Source organism: Mauremys mutica, chromosome 4 (assembly GCF_020497125.1).
Source record: "Mauremys mutica isolate MM-2020 ecotype Southern chromosome 4, ASM2049712v1, whole genome shotgun sequence".
Taxonomy (NCBI): Eukaryota; Metazoa; Chordata; order Testudines; family Geoemydidae; genus Mauremys; species Mauremys mutica.
The window spans coordinates 153,991,929-154,011,263 of record NC_059075.1 but is presented as its reverse complement, the minus strand read 5'-3'; the positions used below and the strand labels follow the sequence as shown (position 1 = coordinate 154,011,263).

General features: G+C 49.0%; 1 protein-coding gene and 2 long non-coding RNA genes across 3 annotated transcripts; 2 read left to right on the top strand and 1 right to left on the bottom strand.

Moving 5' to 3' along the window:
- Positions 1–1,193: 1,193 nt before the first annotated feature.
- Positions 1,194–2,549, top strand: LOC123369891 (brain-specific serine protease 4-like). The gene is made up of 2 exons (XM_045015936.1): positions 1,194–1,603; positions 2,027–2,549. The coding sequence occupies exons 1-2, from the start codon at positions 1,466–1,468 to the stop codon at positions 2,372–2,374; spliced, it is 486 nt and encodes a 161-aa protein (XP_044871871.1). The 5' UTR covers positions 1,194–1,465; the 3' UTR covers positions 2,375–2,549.
- A 3,338-nt stretch (positions 2,550–5,887) lies between these two features.
- Positions 5,888–7,578, top strand: LOC123370256. Its single transcript, XR_006579334.1, has 3 exons — positions 5,888–6,589; positions 7,010–7,028; positions 7,312–7,578. It is a non-coding gene; the product is annotated as an uncharacterized LOC123370256 (long non-coding RNA).
- Positions 7,579–16,627: 9,049 nt separating this feature from the next.
- LOC123368206 lies at positions 16,628–17,531 on the bottom strand. The gene is made up of 3 exons (XR_006578715.1): positions 17,467–17,531; positions 16,988–17,135; positions 16,628–16,808 (listed from the first exon to the last, which is right to left on the bottom strand). It is a non-coding gene; the product is annotated as an uncharacterized LOC123368206 (long non-coding RNA).
- Positions 17,532–19,335: the final 1,804 nt, after the last annotated feature.

The window sequence follows — 19,335 nt, the reverse complement described above, 5'->3', positions numbered from 1 at the left end:
GTCGTACGGTTATATGGTTATACAGCTGTACAGATATAAAGACAGTATTATACACAGACTTGGAAGGATTCAATTGTTATTGCTGAAATTCAGTAAATGTTGATTTCACCATAAAAACACAAAACAACAAAAAATATTTCCACTGGTAATAACTGAAATTTACAGATAGACAAAGTCAGAAAAATGCTGCTTGAAAAGTTTTGAGAGTTTGATATAAGGATATTTACTTTGTATTTTTTGACACGAGATACTGACAATTTCGTATAAATGGTTACACAGCTTTGACTCTCAACCTCCACTAAATCATTATTGTCTGACCTGCAAATGTGAAAATTTCCTGCAAATGTGAACATTTAAGCCAATAAACATTTTTAAAAGTGCTTAACAACCACCATTTTGCACAACTGTGGAAATCTAAATTGATACAAATTGGAAACATTTTCTTAAAGCTCAACATCTATACGAGTCATCAAGCCTAGCTATACAGATACGCAGCTGTATAGGAACTGTTAGACAGTGATATAGCTGCAGCTCTATGATTCTATACCGACAGTTATGCACTCCTCCTAAGTGTGGTATTAAGGACTGGTCTACACGACCGCGCTAAATCAATCTGTTACGAAAGTTCAGTTACTTGAATAATGTAACTGAAGTCAACTTAGTTAGATCCACTTACCGCGGTGGCTACACTGCGCTGTGTCGACGGGAGAGCCTCTCCATCGACTTCCCTTATGCTTTGCGGGGAGGCGGAGTACACAAATCGATGGGCGAGTGCTCCCCCATCGATTTAGCATCGACTGCAGCAGTGCCGATCTACCGGTCAGTACAGACATGCCCTTTGACACGATCTAGTGACTCCCGTATCTCTGGCCGTGCCAATGTTCCTATTTTGCTTTAAACCTGTGTCGTCCCATTTTACCGTAGCTCATTTCTGAGCAGGTTTAAGCTAACCGAGAAACAGCCACTCTCAGGGCTGCACTGCACAAAGACGCCGCGCCAGTTTGGCGTCAATCTGTTGTGTGTGTGTTTGAGCGATGTCACCATCTAGTGGCTGCATCTCACATGGGGGATTCAATTCCTGGCACGATGAATGGATGTTCATATTTGTGGGGGGGCTTGTATGTGAGCCCGAATATGGGTTTCAAACCACCCCTGTTGGTGTAGTTGGCACCAGTATATTTACCGATGCCAGTTCTAGCCCAATAGGAAGCAGCGTCAGAGGCGGCCGCCAGCTGACACCCAGCAATATCAAATCACACACCTGGTTATATCCTTACTGCCATGTGTGTAGCGCTGGTCTGGAACTGAGCAGCATCTGCTCAGAGATTAAAACCCTCTGAACCAAATCAGGGCAAACTGTGTGTAGACAAGGCTTAAAATTTTAAAACACTCACGCCAGGCGAGTCACCCAGCCCTCGGGCCTTTCATTTCAGTGAATTTTTCCCTAGCGGCGACCCTGCAGGAAATGGAGGTGCCCACCGTAGACACCATGATCTGCAACGATCGCTTCCGAGTAGGATTACAAAAGCCTGCGGGTGACAATCCCATCAAAGAAGACATGATGTGTGCCGGGTCCATGGAGGGCTATAAAGGCTTTGCTTCGGTGAGATTCTCTGACTGAGATCAGGGGCCCCATGATTCCTGCCCCATTCTCCCTGTTGACTTGGTCTTCTGTAGGGTGTCGGGGGCGGGACCCACCAAACAGTGGGTCTGGATGGAGGGGCGGAGCCTTGACTTCGCTCCCCAGTGTTTAGACAAGACAGACACATCTTGGAATTGTGGATGCATCATAGAGTATAAAGTCAGCAGGGTTCATCCATTCAGTCTGACCCGCTGTATAACCCAGCCCATAAGTGCACCCGGTTACCCCACCACTGAGCCCAGGGACTTGTGTCTGGGCAAAGCATCTCCCAGAAAGGCAGCCAGTGGGGATGTGAAGCCATCGAGAGATGGAGAATCCACCACGGCCCTTGTGGACGATGGAGACTGGTCCCTCCTCAAACCTCATTTCTTTCCCTGTCTCTAGGGTGACTCCGAGGGACCCCTGGTGTGTGAGGAGGACGGGACCTGGTACCTTGCTGGGCTTGTGAGCTGGTCACTGGTGAGAGAAGTGAATGGGGTACTCACTATTTTTCCCGGTTACCCTGGGGTCTACAACCGCCCGAATGCCCACAACGACTGGATCCAGGAGAATGTGCCCGGTGTGAGTTTCACGGTGGTGAACTTCACTCTGAACAGTGCCAGTCCCTCTACCACCATCACTCCGAGCAGTGTCCATCCATCTGCCATCATCACTTGGAAAGGTGCTGGTGGCCCCTCTGCCACAATCCCCAGGGTCCTTCTCCTTGTAATGCTTTTGCAGCTGACTCTCTGACCCCTCGACTCGAGTGGGACCCCATCCCACACCAGCCCTTCCTCACCCTTCACGCACATAGACCATGTCACTTGTGGGATCAGTTCCAGTGTTCTAAACCTGACTTTGATAATCAAATTGAAGTTACATTTAATATTATAACTGCTTTGTTTGTTTGGCTCCTGTACGGTTATTACCTGGCAATAAATAACTTTAATGGTTAAGGTGGTTGCTTCTTTCTCTCTCTCTCTCCCCCCACACCTCCCCGTGGGTGTTTTTTTGGTTTCCTCATTTGCTCTGCAGCAATGCTCCTTGTACCTAAGCTAAAGATCCCTGCAGCGCCCAAAAGTCCTGTGGGGGTTGCTCATCCAGTGGGTTACTGCCAGAACAATTGTGATGTGAAAGTGGGGATAGGAATGTGCTGAGCCTGTGACATATGGGGGTGACAGGTGGAAAGTGCTACTTGATCCAGCCTGCTCAGGCGGGCTCTGTTCTGATGGGGTGCCCATGGCATATGAGGGTGACAGCTCGGTGGTGCTGTTCAACCCAGCCTGCTGAGTCCAGGAACATATAAGGGGTCAGCTTGGGAGTGCTGATTAACCTGGTCCTCTCAGACACGCTCTGTTAATATATATGTGTGTGTGTGTGTGTGTGTGTGTCATCAGTTCTGGGGCTGGAGGAACTCAGCCCAGGGGAACCCAGGTCCTGCAGGGTAGCTCCATTGGGAGGGAACTTGCAGACAGGAGAAGCAGAGCTCCGTATGAACACACAAGTGACACAAGCAGCACATTGATAGAATTCCAGAACCCCCCACCCTCAGAAGAGTAACGCTAATAAATGAGCGTACCCCAAAGTAACGGGCACATCTGGTAACATAGGAGAAGAAATGTCCTAACAGATGAAGATGAGCTAATCACAGAACTAAAGTTAGTGGTTGCTTAGGTACAAGTGACGATGTACAACAGAAGAAAGTCCACAGAAGTGACAGAGATATATGTAGTGCTTTAATAGGGCCAATTTCCCACAGCTAAAAACAATTCTGAGACATAGCAACTGAGAGGAAGGATATAATCAGAGAAATGTGAATGATAACTGAGAAGTGTTTAAGAACACCTTACTTGAACCCCCAAAAGCCACAATCCCACAATTGAGGAAGAAGATTGTGCTGGTTAACAAACCGACCTGGTTTAGAGGGGAAGTGAAGGCAGCTGTAAAACATTAAAAAAAAATCTAGCAAGTGGAAGAAAGGGGAAGTTGATAGCAATGAATATAAATCAGAAGTTAGGGATTGTGGAAAATTGATAAGGGAAGCGAAGGGGCATAAGAAGAAATCTATGCCCACCAGAGTTAAGGACAATAAGGAGTTTTTAAAATGTATTAGGAACAAAAAGAATCCTGACAATGGTGTTGGTCCATTGCTAGATCAAAATGGTAGAATTATCAATCATAATGCAGAATAGTCTGAACTATTCCATAAATATTCCCGTTCTGTATTTGGGGGGAAAACAGATGATATAGGGTACGCCTAGACTACCTGCCAGATCGGCGTGTAGTGTTCGCTGTATCAGGGATCGATTTATCACATCTTGTCTGGATGCAATAAATTGATCCGCTAATCGACGCCCGTACTCCACCTCAGCAGGAAGAGTAAGCGGAGTCGACGGGGGAGCCGCGGCAGTCGACTCACCACCGTGAGGACGTCCAGGTAAGTCGAACTACGATACTTCGACAAGTTGCGTATCTTAGTTCAACCTCCCCTGCTAGTGTAGCCCAGGCCTCTGTCTCATGCTATGGGAATCAAAACACTCTTTCCAGTACTCTAGTGTCTCTGAGGAATGTGAAACAGAAACGACAAAAGTCAGACACTTTAAAATCAGCAGGTCCAGATAACTTGCATCCAAGAGTTTTAAAAGAGCTTTCGGAGGATCTTGCTGGACCGTTAATGCTGATTTTCAATAAGTCTTGGAGCACTGGGGCAGTTCCAGAAGACCGGAAGACAGCTAATGTGGTGCTAATTTTAAACAGGGTAAGTGGGATGATGCAGGTAAGTATAGGCCTGTCAGCCTGACCTCAACCCTGGGCAAAATCACGGAGTGGCTGAGATGGGACTTGATTAATAAAGCACTAAAGGAGAGTAATAGAATTAATGCAAATCAACGTGGGCTTATGGAAAACAGATTCTGTCAAACCAACGGATGTTTTCTTTTGTACGCAGCGTTGTTGTAGCCATGTTGGTCATAGGGTATTAGAGAGACAAGGTGGGAGAGTTAATGTGAGAGAGAGAGACAAGCTTTCAAGCACACACCGGTCTGGGAACAGGGTGACCAGACAGCAACTGTGAAAAATCGGGTCTGGGGGGGGGGGTAATAGGAGCCTATAGAAGAAAAAGACCCAAAAATCAGGACTGTCCCGATTTTCACGCTATCTGGGAAACTACCTCAGAGTGTCACTGCTAAATACAAGGTGGAACAGTTTGTTTAACACAATTAGTTACCAGATATTTCAAGGCACCATTCGAGGTGGAGAGGCCTGTTAACACTGGTTCAGTCACTGGAAGGTAGGGAGGGGGTATGGAGTGAGGGGGGGTTGTTAGTGGGTGACAGGTTGTTGTAATAAGCCATAAATCCAGTGTCTTAAATTCACAACTTCGCTAGACACTAAAAATCACGGACTGAACAGAGACACTGAATTTATGGCTTATTACAACAATCTGTCACCCACCAGCCCCCTCAGCTGATTACTCCTCCTTTCCTCCCCGTGCCTGGAGAGATGTTCACGAACCTCTTTACCTCGACCGGCCCCTTGCAATACATGTTAACCACATATACTAAACGGTACAGGCTTGTATTTAGCAGTGACACTTTGATAAAGTTTCCCAGGCCTGAAGAAGAGCTCTGCGTCAGCTGGAAAGCTTGTCTCTCCCCAGCAGAAGCTGGTGCAATAAAAGATATTCCCTCCCCCGCCTTGTCTCTCTAGCTTTTTTGATGAGGTTCCAAGTTTCATTGATAAAGGCAATACAGGTAACGTAATATCTGTAAACTCCTGCCACGCGTATCAATTGGCGCCACACGATATTATGGTTAAAACACTACACCAGGGGTCGGCAACCTTTCAGAAGTGCTGGGCTGAGTCTTCATTTATTCACTCTGATTTAAGGGTTCTCGTGCCAGTCATACATTGTAACGTTTTTAGAAGGTCTCTTTCTATAAGCCTATAATAGATAACTAAACTATTGTTGTATGTAAAGTAAATAAAGTTTTCAAAATGTTGAAGAAGCTTCATTTAAAATTAAATTAAAATGCAGAGCCCCCCGGACCCGTGGCCAGGACCCGGGCAGTGTGAGGGTTCAGAGAAGAGCCGTGAGAATGACTGAAGGATTAGAAAACCTGCCTTAGAGTGATAGGCTCAAGGAGCTCGGTCTATGGAGCTTAAGAAAAAGACCGTTTGGGGGTGACTTGATCCCAGTTTGGAAATACCGCGGGGAACAAATATTTAATACTGGGCTCTTCTGTCTAGCAGAGGAAGGTCTAACAGAATCCAATGGTTGGAAGCTGAAGCTAGAGAAATTCGGACTGGAAATAAGGTGTAATTTTTTCACAGCCAGAGTAAATAACCAGTGGGACAATTAACCAAAGATTGGGGTGGATTTTCCATCACTGACCATTTTTGCATCACGACTGGCAGTTGTTCTGAAAGCTCTGCTCAAGGGGTTATTTGGGGGCAGGTCTCTGGCCTGTGTTATGCCAGGGGTCAGACTGGATTATTAGAGTGGTGCCTTCTCAAGTTAGACTATGAACCCCACCGATAACTGTACCCCCATTACAATCTTACCTTTGCCGGGAATCTGTCACTGGCCAGGTGTTCTTGGCAAAATCAATTGCTAAGGATACTCGGAAGTGAAAATCACCCCATGTTAACCTTGGCCATTGTACTTTTATGTTTGGGACAATTCCAGGCAGAGCAGCATGAGAAGTTCGTGCTGAATTCAGCAGCATTTGTTTCCTCGAGTGGCTCGTTGTGGGACCGGTCACATCTGTTCTCTGTAGACCTGGGGAGGGCAGAGGCAGGAGCTGGTGTCTATAAAAACCTGCCCAGGGAGTTCAGTCCCCAGCTGGTATTTGGTTGGAGCGATGGAAGCAGCTGGGTTTGGCCAAGATGGGACCAGGCGAGGCTGGATCATGGGGCATCTCTGCTCCCTGCTGGTCACTGCACTGCTGGCGACAAGCCTGGTGCAGGGTGAGTGTGGGGTGGAGTGGAGATGAGCGCCTGGACCCTGCCTCCCCGGGGGCATGGAGAGAGAGATGGGCTTGCAGGGAAGAGAATTGGGCTAGTGAATAACAGGGGGATCCAACCCCTTCACCCTTCATAGATGCCCCTGCCTATCTAGCCCCTAGTTCTGCTTTCACTCCTCAGCCACCCCATTCAGAGCAATAGGGATTGTTAACTCTGGAACCTACAGATGGCAAGCTGAATAGTGACTCTGCTAAGATTTTTAACTGTTGCTAAGGATAGCAGGGCTATTTCAGGAGAGTGGGTGCAGCCTGAGATTTATGGGTGAAGCTACCGGCACTCATCCCTCCAGACACATCGTGTCAGACCCCAGCGATGGCACCACCAACATCCTAATATCTTCCCCTTCTCTTTCTTCACTCCCAGGTCAGTCAGAACCAAGCAGGTAAGACACACAGCAAAACACCAGCCTCCCCTCCCCTGGGCATGTGGAATGAGAATGAGGCTGGGAGCCCGGACTCCTGGGTCCTATCCCAGCTGTGGTTGGGGAGTGGGGTCTAGTGGGTTAGAGCTGGAGGGATAAGATGGGGTCATGGGGGTTAGGGACAGGCGGTTAAAGTTATCATAGGGTTGAGGTTATAATGAGGTCAGGACGTTATAGCATGAGGGTTATCATGGGGGTGAGGGTCTGAGTTGAAATGTGGGTTTTTTCTTTCTCTCTCACATAGTGGCAGAATGAAGACAGGATGAGTTAAAGTTCTACCAAGATGGTTCGTATTAGCAGGGTTCCGGAGTCCCAGGCTGGCAGGGAAAACAGGCTCAGAGGCAGTCTCAGCACATCAGGTGGCAGGCCCAAGGGGGTCTCTGTGACACAATCTGTCACACAAACCACACCTATTGGTGGAGTTTGCATCTGTCTATTCACACATGCCGGCTCCAGACCAACAGGACGCAATCTCAGAGGCAGCCAGCAGATGGCACCCAGCAGCATCAAATCACACACCTAGCTATAGCCTCAAGGCCCTGTGTTAGGCCTGACCTGGAACTGAGCAGCATCAGCTCAGAGATTTAAACCCCTTGAACCAAACCAGGGCAAACTGTGTGTGGACGGGGCTCAAAATTGTCAAACGTGCCCCACAGGCCTGAGCGTCAAAGGGATTTAGGCACTTAATGGTGCAGCTGTGCTCCTTACAGGGTATTCAAAGGTAGCTGTGCAGATTAAGTGCCTAATTCCCATTGACTCTCTATTATACTTAGGTTCAAAAGTGCCAGCTTTTATAGGTGCCTAGGAGCTTTTCAAAATCCTGCTTGGCACCTTCCTGCACCCATAGGTGCCCAACTCCCTTTGACTATCTGGCCCCATGTGTCTGTATTATGATTTAGGCTCCAAAATCAGTTCAGGGCTGCAAGGCTGAGCAGAGCAACACCTAGAATACCTTTAAAATCTGGGTTGTTGCCTTTAGCACGTGTTAAACTGGTCAACTCCCCCTCCACCCACCCACCCACACACCCTCTCTCTCTCTCTCTTCAATCTACTAGACACACCACTCCCCTCCCAAAGGTGGAGCTAGAACCCAGGAGTCCTGGCTCTGAGCCCCAACCCCCGCTCTAATACACTGGACCCCACTCCCTTCCCAGAGCTGGGAACGTCTTACAGATCCTTAATATGACAACTTGCAGTGTGACCGCCCCTCACGCCACCCGAGTCACTCTGCCCTCAGGCCCGTCATTCCAGCGGGTATTTCCCGCCCATCGCCGCTGCAGGAGGTGGAGGTGCTCGCTGTAGGCTCCATCAGCTGCAACAGTCTCTTCCGTGAAGCATTAAAAGAGCCTGCGAGTTACAGCCCCGTCACAGAGGACATGATGTGGGCCGGGTCCATGCACGGCTGTAAAGGCTTTGCTTGGGTGAGGTTCTCAGAAGGAGACCTGGAGACCCCCTCTCTGTGCGGGGTGCTGCAGGGACCCCCCCACCTCATTGCTCCTGGCCCATTGTCCCTGTTGACTTGGTGTTGGGTGTCAATGGGACCAGAGGGGCCAACTCCATGGGGGTCCCATGGCTCAGCTCCTCCCCCTCCCTTTCCCCCCAATCCTCCCACCCACTGGCGGCCCCACCGATCAGCTCCTCCCCCACCTTCCCAGCGCCTCCTGCCCACCACAGTCAGCTGTTCAGTGGCATGAAGAAGATGCAGGGGCGAGGGGAGGGGTGGGAGCAGGAAGAGGCAAGGGAGGGGGCAGAGTGCGGTGGGAAGGGGAAGAGGTGGGGCAGGCATGGGGGGCTTGGGGGGAGGGGCAGAGTGGGGGTGGAGCCTGGGGTGGAAGGGGGCGGTCAAGCACCCCCCCCCCAGCAACTCAGGAAGTTTTCACCTCTGGGTGGGACCCACCAATCCGTGGTCCTGGATGGAGGGGCTGAGCTCTGAGTTCATTCCCCAGCGTTCAGACATGACACCTCTTAGCGTGAGGCTGCGCCATAGAGTATAAAGTCAGCAGGATCCATCAGCCCATCCAGTCTGACCTCCTGGATACCCCGGACCAGAACTGGACCCGGTTACCCCTTCACTGAGCCCAGGGACTTGTGTCTGGGTAAAGCATCTCCCAGAAAGGCAGCCAGTGGGGATGTGAAGCCATCGAGAGATAGAGAACCCACCACTGCCCTTATGGAGCCCGGACCCCAACCCAAAACCCTATTTCTGTCCCCGTCTCTAGGGTGACAGTGGGGGACCCCTGGTGTGTGGAAAGGATGGGACCTGGTATCTTGCTGGGATTGTGAGCTGGTCACTGAGGACATCATAAAATACTTTTGCTGGACGTTCGCAAGGTCTCCTTAATTTGTTTCTTAGGAGCCAGAACAATAACACGTAAGAACCCAAAACTCAGAGGCAGAGAACGTAGGCTACTGCCTATCACAGAGAGACACAACTCACTGGGGACCTGCTGACTGGCTGCTGCTACGCCCCGATTGTGTGCTGCCCTACCGAGCTCCCCAGCATGCAAGCACGCCCAGAACCCTGCCCAACATTTAAAGTCACAGTATTCAATTTTAACACAACCACAAATGCACCAGAGCATCAACATTTCCTGTTTTACAAGGCCTCTCCTTTTTTGGAACCCTTGTTTCTAAACATGCCATGCGGGATTTGAATCAAATTTCAGTGACTAATTACCATGCGGGTGGAATCACCATTACTGTGTATTCTGGGTAGTTATGTTGTTGGCTTCTTTAGGAAATGTGTGAAAAGAGGAGCACTGGGAAAGCCTCCCCCCCCCCCAACACACACACATCACACTGGTGCTGCCTGAGCAGTAGCCTTGTCCAAAGTAGTGTTGCCCTGGCACCCTCAATTCAGTCCCATTGCGCATTTGCAGGATGATGCAGACTTTAATGACATGATCCCATAGTATTTTTTTCCCACAGGACCCCTTCCTTATTCAGCGCACAGGGGTTTCTGCTCTGGGGCTGGGTATTGAAGGAGTCTGTTGCCTGTAGGATCCCTGCCTCATTTCTTGCAGAGTTAACGTTGCACAGGCAATGCTCATACTGGTATTTCCTAACTTGAGAGTGCTTCACTTTGCAGCCTTTTAGTCCTCTGTGCATTTCCTAATGTTTATAGCTTGCTTTACTGAGGAGAACAGTCTCCATAACAAAGGGCTTGGTTATTTTTGTGTGTGTGCGATGTCTCCATTATTTATCTGGTCAGTGTCACTAGTGTGCACTTTACAAGACAGAGAAAGTAAGGACACTCCCTGATACAAAGCCCCTATGATCTAAGGACGACTGACACATACAAAGAAAGCAGGAGATGTAAGAACTAGGACGTTCTTTCTTTCTTCTGATGAATAGTCATCTATTGTGAATTACACTGGTCTACAATTTTTGAGAAGTCGTCTGCTTCAGAAATAAAATGTGGTATTTATTATGTATTTTGATGTGCTGAATTCAAATATGACAATTAAAACAACTGATTGGCTACTGTTTCTAAGATATTTAAGTTTTTACATTTTATGTCTATGTATATTGTGTAGATAGTAGAGTTTTAATCATAAATTGTAAACCTAGGTCTTTTCATGTGTTTATGGTTGCTTTACATGATAATTTTTCACCTGTCCTGTTTATGTAACACTTTAAAAATCAGCAAAAGGGTTATCTAACTAAAATTTATTATGAAACAAAAGGCAAAAAACTATTATGTACATAGTTTAGTCCTATTCAGTGTCTACTCAGCGCTTCTTGGCTTGTCTCTTGTATTCATTAAATGGAGCATCTCTTGTCACTGTCCAGCAATAGTCTGCAAGCATTGATGGGCTCCATTTGCCCTGATAGCATTTCTCCATTGTTGCAATGTCATGGTGAAATCTCTCGCCGTGCTCGTCGCTCACTGCTCTGCAGTTCGGTGGAAAAAAATCTAGATGAGAGTGCAAAAAATGTATCTTTAGTGACATGTTGCAACAAAGCTTTTGTATGCCTTGAGGAGGTTTTCCACCAACAACCTGTAGTTGTCTGCCTTCTTGTTTCCGAGAAAATTTATTGCCACTAACTGGAAGGCTTTCCATGCCGTCTTTTCCTTGCTACGCAGTGCATGGTCAAATGCATCATCTCAAAGAAGTTCACGAATCTGAGGACCAACAAAGACACCTTCCTTTATCTTAGCTTCACTTAACCTTGGAAATTGTCCACAGAGGTACTTGAAAGCTGCTTGTGTTTTGTCAATGGCCTTGACAAAGTTCTTCATCAGACCCAGCTTGATGTGTAAGGGTGGTAACAAAATCTTCCTTGATTCAACAAGTGGTGGATGCTGAACACTTTTCCTCCCAGGCTCCAATGACTGTCGGAGTGGCCAATCTTTCTTGATGTAGTAGGAATCTCTTGCACGACTATCCCATTCGCAGAGAAAACAGCAGTACTTTGTGTATCCAGTCTGCAGACCAAGCAAGAGAGCAACAACCTTCAAAACGCCACAAAGCTGCCACTGACGTTGGTCATAGTTTATGCACCTCAAAAGTTGTTTCACGTTGTCATAGGTTTCCTTCATATGGACTGCATGACCAACTGGAATTGATGACAAAACATTGCCATTATGCAGTAAAATAGCTTTAAGACTCGTCTTCGATGAATCAATGAACAGTCTCCACTCATCTGGATCGTGAACGATGTTGAGGGCTGCCATCACACCATCGATGTTGTTGCAGGCTACAAGATCACCTTCCATGAAGAAGAATGGGACAAGATCCTTTTGACGGTCACGGAACATGGAAACCCTAACATCACCTGCCAGGAGATTCCACTGCTGTAGTCTGGAGCCCAACAGCTCTGCCTTACTCTTGGGTAGTTCCAAATCCCTGACAAGGTCATTCAGTTCACCTTGTGTTATGAGGTGTGGTTCAGAGGAGGAGGATGGGAGAAAATGTGGGTCCTGTGACATTGATGGTTCAGGACCAGAAGTTTCATCCTCTTCCTCTTCCTCATCTGACTCAAGTGAGAATGATTCTGGTGCATCAGGAACCGGCAGTCCTTCTCCATGGGGTACTGGGCGCATAGCTCATGGAATGTTTGGATAATGCACAGTCCACTTTTTCTTCTTTGACACACCTTTCCCAACTGGAGGCACCATGCAGAAGTAACAATTGCTGGTATGATCTGTTGGCTCTCTCCAAATCACTGGCACTGCAAAAAGCATAGATTTCCTTTTCCTGTTCAACCACTGGCGAAGATTTGTTGCACAAGTGTTGCAGCATATGTGTGGGGCCCACCTCTTGTCCTGATCTCCAGTTTTGCAGCCAAAATAAAGGTGATAGGCTTTCTTAACCATAGTGGTTATACTGCTCTTTTGTGATGCAAAAGTCACTTCACCACAAACGTAGCAGAAGTTATCTGCACTGTTCACACAAGTACGAGGCATCTCTGCTCACTTTGGCTAAACAGAAATGTGTCCCTTTGCAAAATCAAACACTGACAAATAAGAGAGCATGACACTGTATGATTTCTAGAGCTGATATAGGGCAATTTGTTCAGCAGAGTGATGTAAGCTTCGTTACGATTGCATCATCCATGACTTCTCGGAATAACATGATGCAATTCATATCATGTATGACGCAATACCAGCTTCAGATTGCATCATTCATTGTTTTGCCTAAAAAGCAAGTACTGTCCAAACCACATGCAGCTGATCTGAAGTGCCGCGCAGTGCTAGGTTTTGGGTAGCAAGCCCCCTCACAATGGCAAAGAGCCTTTTCAGAACTCTGATGCAATCTTCCCTTGATGCTCATCAGCTCTGGTGGCCTTTAACCTTAGGCTCATCTCAAGCTCTTTCCACCTCTGGATGCTCTCTGCTGATTTGCTGCCTTCTCGTGGCATGCCCCATTTCTAGCCAGATTTGTCCAGTCCTTTGTTCCTGTAGAAATCAGTGTGGCTGGAACATTAGACTGGAAGAGTTTGCAACAAAAACAGTATGCAGCATTCTGGGGTTTTGAGTACTATGGCAGAGCTCTGACCTTGCTCCCGTGGGTCCTGCGCTTCTAGGCAGTTTATGCTGCCTCAGTGGCTCACTGTGATCCTCCACGTAGCCTTCTCTCTCCAGGGCCAGGGTTACAGTCTACTGAGCCCTTTTCATCATAGGCTGCAAGGAGGTTGGTGAGAGAACTCCCACAGTCTCTGTTCAGCCTCCTGTCCTGACAGGGACCTGACTTCCCCTTCCAGGAGCTGTTCCTGTAGTGGTGGGTTGGGGGGAACCCGGGCCCGCCCTCTACTCCGGGTTCCAGCCCAGGGACCCTAATGGTAGCAGTTGTTGGCAGCCGACCTTTCACTGCCAGAGTTGCTACATTTCCCTGGGACACTTCCCTACAGCTCTCCTGCTTCTCCCTTCTTCACCCTTAGCTTAGGGCTCCCTTAACCATGGTTTGAGGGTGTCTTCAGTAACCAGCCCTTCCGCCGCACTTCCTCTCCTCTGGCTCTCCCCCCTGACTGGAGTGAGCCCTTTGTATAGTATCAGCAGGGCCTTAATTAGAGACAGGTGTTCTCATTAGCCTGGAGCAGCCCCTGCTCTGGTCAGTCAGGGAACAGAAAACTGTTAATCCAGTGGCCAGTATATCTGCCTTCTGCTATTCTGCTGTACCCAACTGGCCTGGGTCTATCACAATACATAAGCCATGGCCTCTCCGCTTTGTCGCCATTGGGGATTTCACACCAGGAATGTGTTGGATGGAAACTTCTATTTTCATTGTCTTTGGGGAACATAACGTTTTTCACTCGCTGTGGCCCAGGCAGTACGAGGAAATCCCTCAGGCTACTGCTCAAGTGGGTCCACAGTCCTGGATCATCTAGATTTCAGGAACTGAACTCAGCAGCAGCTGTTTCTTGTGCCTCCACCACACTCTTCTCTGATCTACACTTTTCTCCAGGAATGTGCATGGTTACATCCATTTGAGATGGAGATATGGATGCTGCAGTAGCTGCCAGGTCTCCTGCACTCTGACTACCTGGAAGATCAGGCATCTCCTCACCACTCACATCCTCACTGGGGCCGGAAGGCTCAACGTGAACATTTGTGTCTATGTATCTCAGGAGAGCTCCTTCCTGCTTAGACAGAAAAGCTTCCTTTGCTTTCTTGCTTTTTCTGAATGCTGCCCCAGAGGGGCGTTTTCTTCTTTCACTCATGACTGCTGTTCTGTGCCAGCTAGAGCAGCAGGGGACAAATAAGCAGGCTGGTAGCAGGGTCTGAGCGAGGGAAGAGATCAGCGTCTTAAGAGCCTACTCGGCTCCTACTACTTCAGTTGACTGCCTGTTCTCCTCAAGCGGGTTCAGGGAAGCAGCAGGAAATAGGAAGCTCCCTGACAAGCTGGTGTTAGTCCAGACTCCTGGGGGTGCTCAAGAGGTACATTAGAGGCTCCTCCTCCTCTCTCTCCCTGCAGCTCCTGTTGCTTTCTGTTATTCCCTCTCCCCGTTTCTCCTGCCTGCCTGTTATGTCTCTTGTGCCCCCTTCCTCCAGCACAGCACTCCACCAGCTCTGTGCATCTACAGCAGAGAGAAAACATATGCACCAGCACCAGACACAATTTTCTACGCTCTGGGTCCTAGTGGTGCCCTGCCACAGTTTGGCACCTGTGGCAGCCGCCTCAGTTCGCCTCCTGGTAAGGCCAGCCCTGTCCTATGGGTACGGAGAACCTAACTCCCATTGAGGTCAGCCAGGGAGGCTGGATGTGCACATTGCAGGAAATAGACGGTCAGGGCAGCATAATCCACTGAAAAAACCGTGACTTGCTAATTGCAACCCAGGCTCTCCCTGTGTGGCTCTTCGTCCTGCCTCTGTTGGCTGGAGCATGAGCAGAGCTTTCTGAGACAGCTGCTGCGGCTGTGGCCAGCCATCGAAGCGCGTTTCCCATCGTCTCTCTTCTGGCTGTGGATGTTTGACTGTAGCAGCCCCGCAGAGGTCCCGGCCTCGCTCTCTAATGTCCATTCTCCTCTTGCTTGCATGGCGCTTCTTGGACCATGGAGTAGCCTCAGGAAAACATCCCAGTTGTGGACACAGGCACCATCACCGATTCCACAAGCCAAAGTCCCCTTTGCAATCCAGGGAACCAGCCTGGGTTGTCTGGAGCGCAGGGTGTGGCCCACGGTGACTGCAGACACTGCCCCTGCTGCACAGCGACTCCTGGGACCCTCTAGCCCATCAGCACTCGGCTCTCCCGCATTCTGCTGAGCGGCTGAGATCTGGGGGAACAGAAACCCTTTGTTAGAGACGGAAAATCTCCTCCCAGGAACACTGGCTGCCAGACGCCGTCCCTGTGAAACCCCAAATGTGCAGCCCCTCGGATTCCCACAGGGGAGATCTCAGCTCATTCACTTGTCACCCGTGGCCGCAGTCTCTGACAGGGGGAATGTAGAGGGGGATTTTGCCAATCGTCCCTTCTGCAGCGCCCATAACGGGAGGAGGTTTGGCCTTGTGATGTGAGGCCTGGGTCTGAGAATCAGGGCTCCTGGAATCTGGGGCTCTGGAATGGGGTGTGGTCTAGTGGGTGGAGCTGGATTTGTTGACAGTGAGAGAGAGGGGCTTGTGCTGAAGGACCCTGGGTCAATCCCCACCAATTCCTGTGATGTCTACATGTGGCCATGATTTTACTTACCTCTCAAGGTAGGTTATTTAGCCCATTCCTGGACACACGTGTTACATCTGCTGCTGGCCACCCCTGAGATGGAGGTCCTTCATCCACACAAGGACATGGCACATCAAGGTCAATTCAGCAGCTCCCATCCGGTCTTCACCTCCGCAATGGAGGGCGAGCTCTAACCTGACCAGAGAAAGACAGGGAGGTGTTCTTCAGGAGAATCTGCTGGAGCTCCTGCATCCCCTGCTCCACCTCACACCCAGACACGCTCAGGGTTTTCCAAAGATACCACTAATCTCGGATAAACAAAGCAGCTGAGATGAGGTCAGTGTGGGTGGATTTACTGAGCAGACTGGTTCTAATGAAAGAACAGATTTCTTCCCTGCTCTAGGGAGATTCCCATAGGAAAAGTCTCGGATGGTTGGGGTGGGGGCAATGCAAACCCTCAGCCCCTTGAATAGCAGAAAATCAGGACTCAGGGAGTTAAGGGGTGTCTCTGTCCTGCTGGAGGGAGCAGATCTGGAGAGCAGGAAGAGCACTAGTGGCATTGTAGGAAAGCCAGTGACTTCTACCTGTGAAGGTGGCTGAAGCTTCTGGCAGACACTAGAGTCCCGGATCCTTACACCTCCTTTGGGGATCCTTTCCCTAGGAATAAAATAAGGACACCACACAGAGAATGACATTTGAATCCCAGGTCTGGGATCCAGGGAAAAGGGATGATCTCAGCCAGGCTACGTACCAGGAACCTGATTTTGGTCCCAAGAGCCACAATTACCCAGAGGAGGTTTTCTTCCCCATTTGCTTTCAGGTTATTTACTCACAGTATTCATTTGTCTGCTTTGCTGGGTCTCCACTCTCTGCAGCTGTTCATTGGTTTTAGTAACAGTCTTTCAGTTTTTGCTTCTGTTTCCTCTTCTTACAGGGTAGCATCTGCTTAGCACTTTTAAAAAAAATAAAACAATTCAAAACAAAATCCTGATCCTACATGGAAGAGGAAGGTTCCTGAGAATTTGGCTGCAGAACTTTAGTGTCTGCATATTTCAGTCCCTATTATTTATTTAGGTGCAGGTCTGATGCCATCTGCACCCCCAAGAATGCCCATATGATGCACGGGGGGCCCTTAGAATACCTGTTAAAAGAGAAGAAGAGAGTAGATTAAAAGGTGGGGAAATCAACCAATGCATCAGCCCTTCTCTGCATCATTGAAGCACCAGGCATGGGAGCGAAACAGGTTAAAAATCCCCATGGTTCTTTCCCACTAGACAGACGTCAAGAAAGAAAAAGGCCTTCAGCCAATTATTTCCTTACACTCGGAAGGGGTGAAATTCAGCCCTGTGCAGACAGCCAGGGCAAGGTCTGTGCATCACAGCGGGGTTAAGTGGCACTTCACTGCCCAGGTGCTGGGAGACTTCAGTGGCACAGGTGTCCTCCTGGACTGGAACAGCCGGCTGGAATCCTGTGAGGTACAGAGCAGAGAGAGGTTTGGGCCACAACGTTCACCTCAGAGGCTGAGCTTCTACAGACTTTTGGGATGTTCCCATCTGAGGAGGAGGATTTTGGCCAGCCCCAGCTCAGAGCTTTCAGTCACTTCAACCAGTGATTCTCTGGCACAGTTGATCTAAAGCAGCTGAACTTTTCAGGCCTTGCCCCCATCTCCGACCCCCCTCCCACCTCGCATTGCCCTCTAACAGCCCTCTCCCTTCTCTCGATCCCTGCCAAGCCCAAACACAGAGCCTAGCCCACGCTCCTCCTCTCTTAGACCCTCTCCTCACACGACCCTCCCCTACCTTTGAGAGGCTGATCCCGGTGCCCTTTACCCAGCTCCTGGAGAAATCATGGCTCCTCAGGACAACCTGGGAGTGGGTGGTTCCAACCTCTGTGTGGGGTGCGTGGTTTTCCGTCTAAGCTTCACTGAGAGCCAGCATGTCTCGATTTCACAGGATGAGTGAAGTCTAGGAAGCGCTGCACTTCTTGAGGACTTCCAACTTCGTCCCATTTATCAATGGCTTCCACCTTATTTGGATCAATCATAACATCTTCTGGGGAGAGGATGTACCCCCAAAACTCTGTGGAGAGTTGGCTGGAGGTTCCGCTTTTCCAATTCTGCGTTGAAACCATGCAGCCGAAACCTCTCCAGGTTCGGATGTGCTGCGCGTGCTGCTCTGGGTTCTCCAAAAAGAGACGTATGTCACCCCAATAGATGACACTGTCCCCAAATACATCACTGATTAAGTGTTTCAAGGTCAGGGGACCGTTAGTTAGCTCAAATAGCATATCAGACCGTTAAAATGTCCATCGTGTGTTTTGAAATCTGTCTTCCATTTGTCCCTTGCCCAAACGAGCCTTAGATTGGAAATTTGTCCCTTTACCCAGCTCCTGGAGAAATCATGGCTCCTCAGGACAACCTGGGAGTGGGTGGTTCCAACCTCTGTGTGGGGTGCGTGGTTTTCCGTCTAAGCTTCACTGAGAGCCAGCATGTCTCGATTTCACAGGATGAGTGAAGTCTAGGAAGCGCTGCACTTCTTGAGGACTTCCAACTTCGCCCCATTTATCAATGGCTTCCACCTTATTTGGATCAATCATAACATCTTCTGGGGAGAGGATGTACCCCCAAAACTCTGTGGAGAGTTGGCTGGAGGTTCCGCTTTTCCAATTCTGCGTTGAAACCATGCAGCCGAAACCTCTCCAGGTTCGGATGTGCTGCGCGTGCTGCTCTGGGTTCTCCAAAAAGAGACGTATGTCACCCCAATAGATGACACTGTCCCCAAATACATCACTGATGAAGTGTTGCAAGGTCAGGGGACCGTTAGTTAGCTCAAATAGCATATCAGACCATTAAAATGTCCATCGTGTGTTTTGAAATCTGTCTTCCATTTGTCCCTTGCCCAAACGAGCCTTAGATTGGAAATTTGTCCCTTTACCCAGCTCCTGGAGAAATCATGGCTCCTCAGGACAACCTGGGAGTGGGTGGTTCCAACCTCTGTGTGGGGTGCGTGGTTTTCCGTCTAAGCTTCACTGAGAGCCAGCATGTCTCGATTTCACAGGATGAGTGAAGTCTAGGAAGTGCTGCACTTCTTGAGGACTTCCAACTTCGCCCCATTTATCAATGGCTTCAACCTTATTTGGATCAATCATAATATCTTCTGGGGAGAGGATGTACCCCCAAAACTCTGTGGAGAGTTGGCTGGAGGTTCCGCTTTTCCAATTCTGCGTTGAAACCATGCAGCCGAAACCTCTCCAGGTTTGGATGTGCTGCGCGTGCTGCTCTGGGTTCTCCAAAAAGAGACGTATGTCACCCCAATAGATGACACTGTCCCCAAATACATCACTGATGAAGTGTTGCAAGGTCAGGGGACCGTTAGTTAGCTCAAATAGCATATCAGACCATTAAAATGTCCATCGTGTGTTTTGAAATCTGTCTTCCATTTGTCCCTTGCCCAAACGAGCCTTAGATTGGAAATTTGTCCCTTTACCCAGCTCCTGGAGAAATCATGGCTCCTCAGGACAACCTGGGAGTGGGTGGTTCCAACCTCTGTGTGGGGTGCGTGGTTTTCCGTCTAAGCTTCACTGAGAGCCAGCATGTCTCGATTTCACAGGATGAGTGAAGTCTAGGAAGCGCTGCACTTCTTGAGGACTTCCAACTTCGCCCCATTTAT

What these genes read in the sequence shown, in the direction of transcription:
- LOC123369891 (XM_045015936.1), top strand. Translation starts at nt 1,466, where the DNA reads ATGGAGGTGCCCACCGTAGACACCATGATCTGCAACGATCGCTTCCGA. An exon ending in GCTATAAAGGCTTTGCTTCG is followed by an intron (nt 1,604 to 2,026) that starts GTGAGATTCTCT and finishes CCCTGTCTCTAG; the next exon opens with GGTGACTCCGAGGGACCCCT.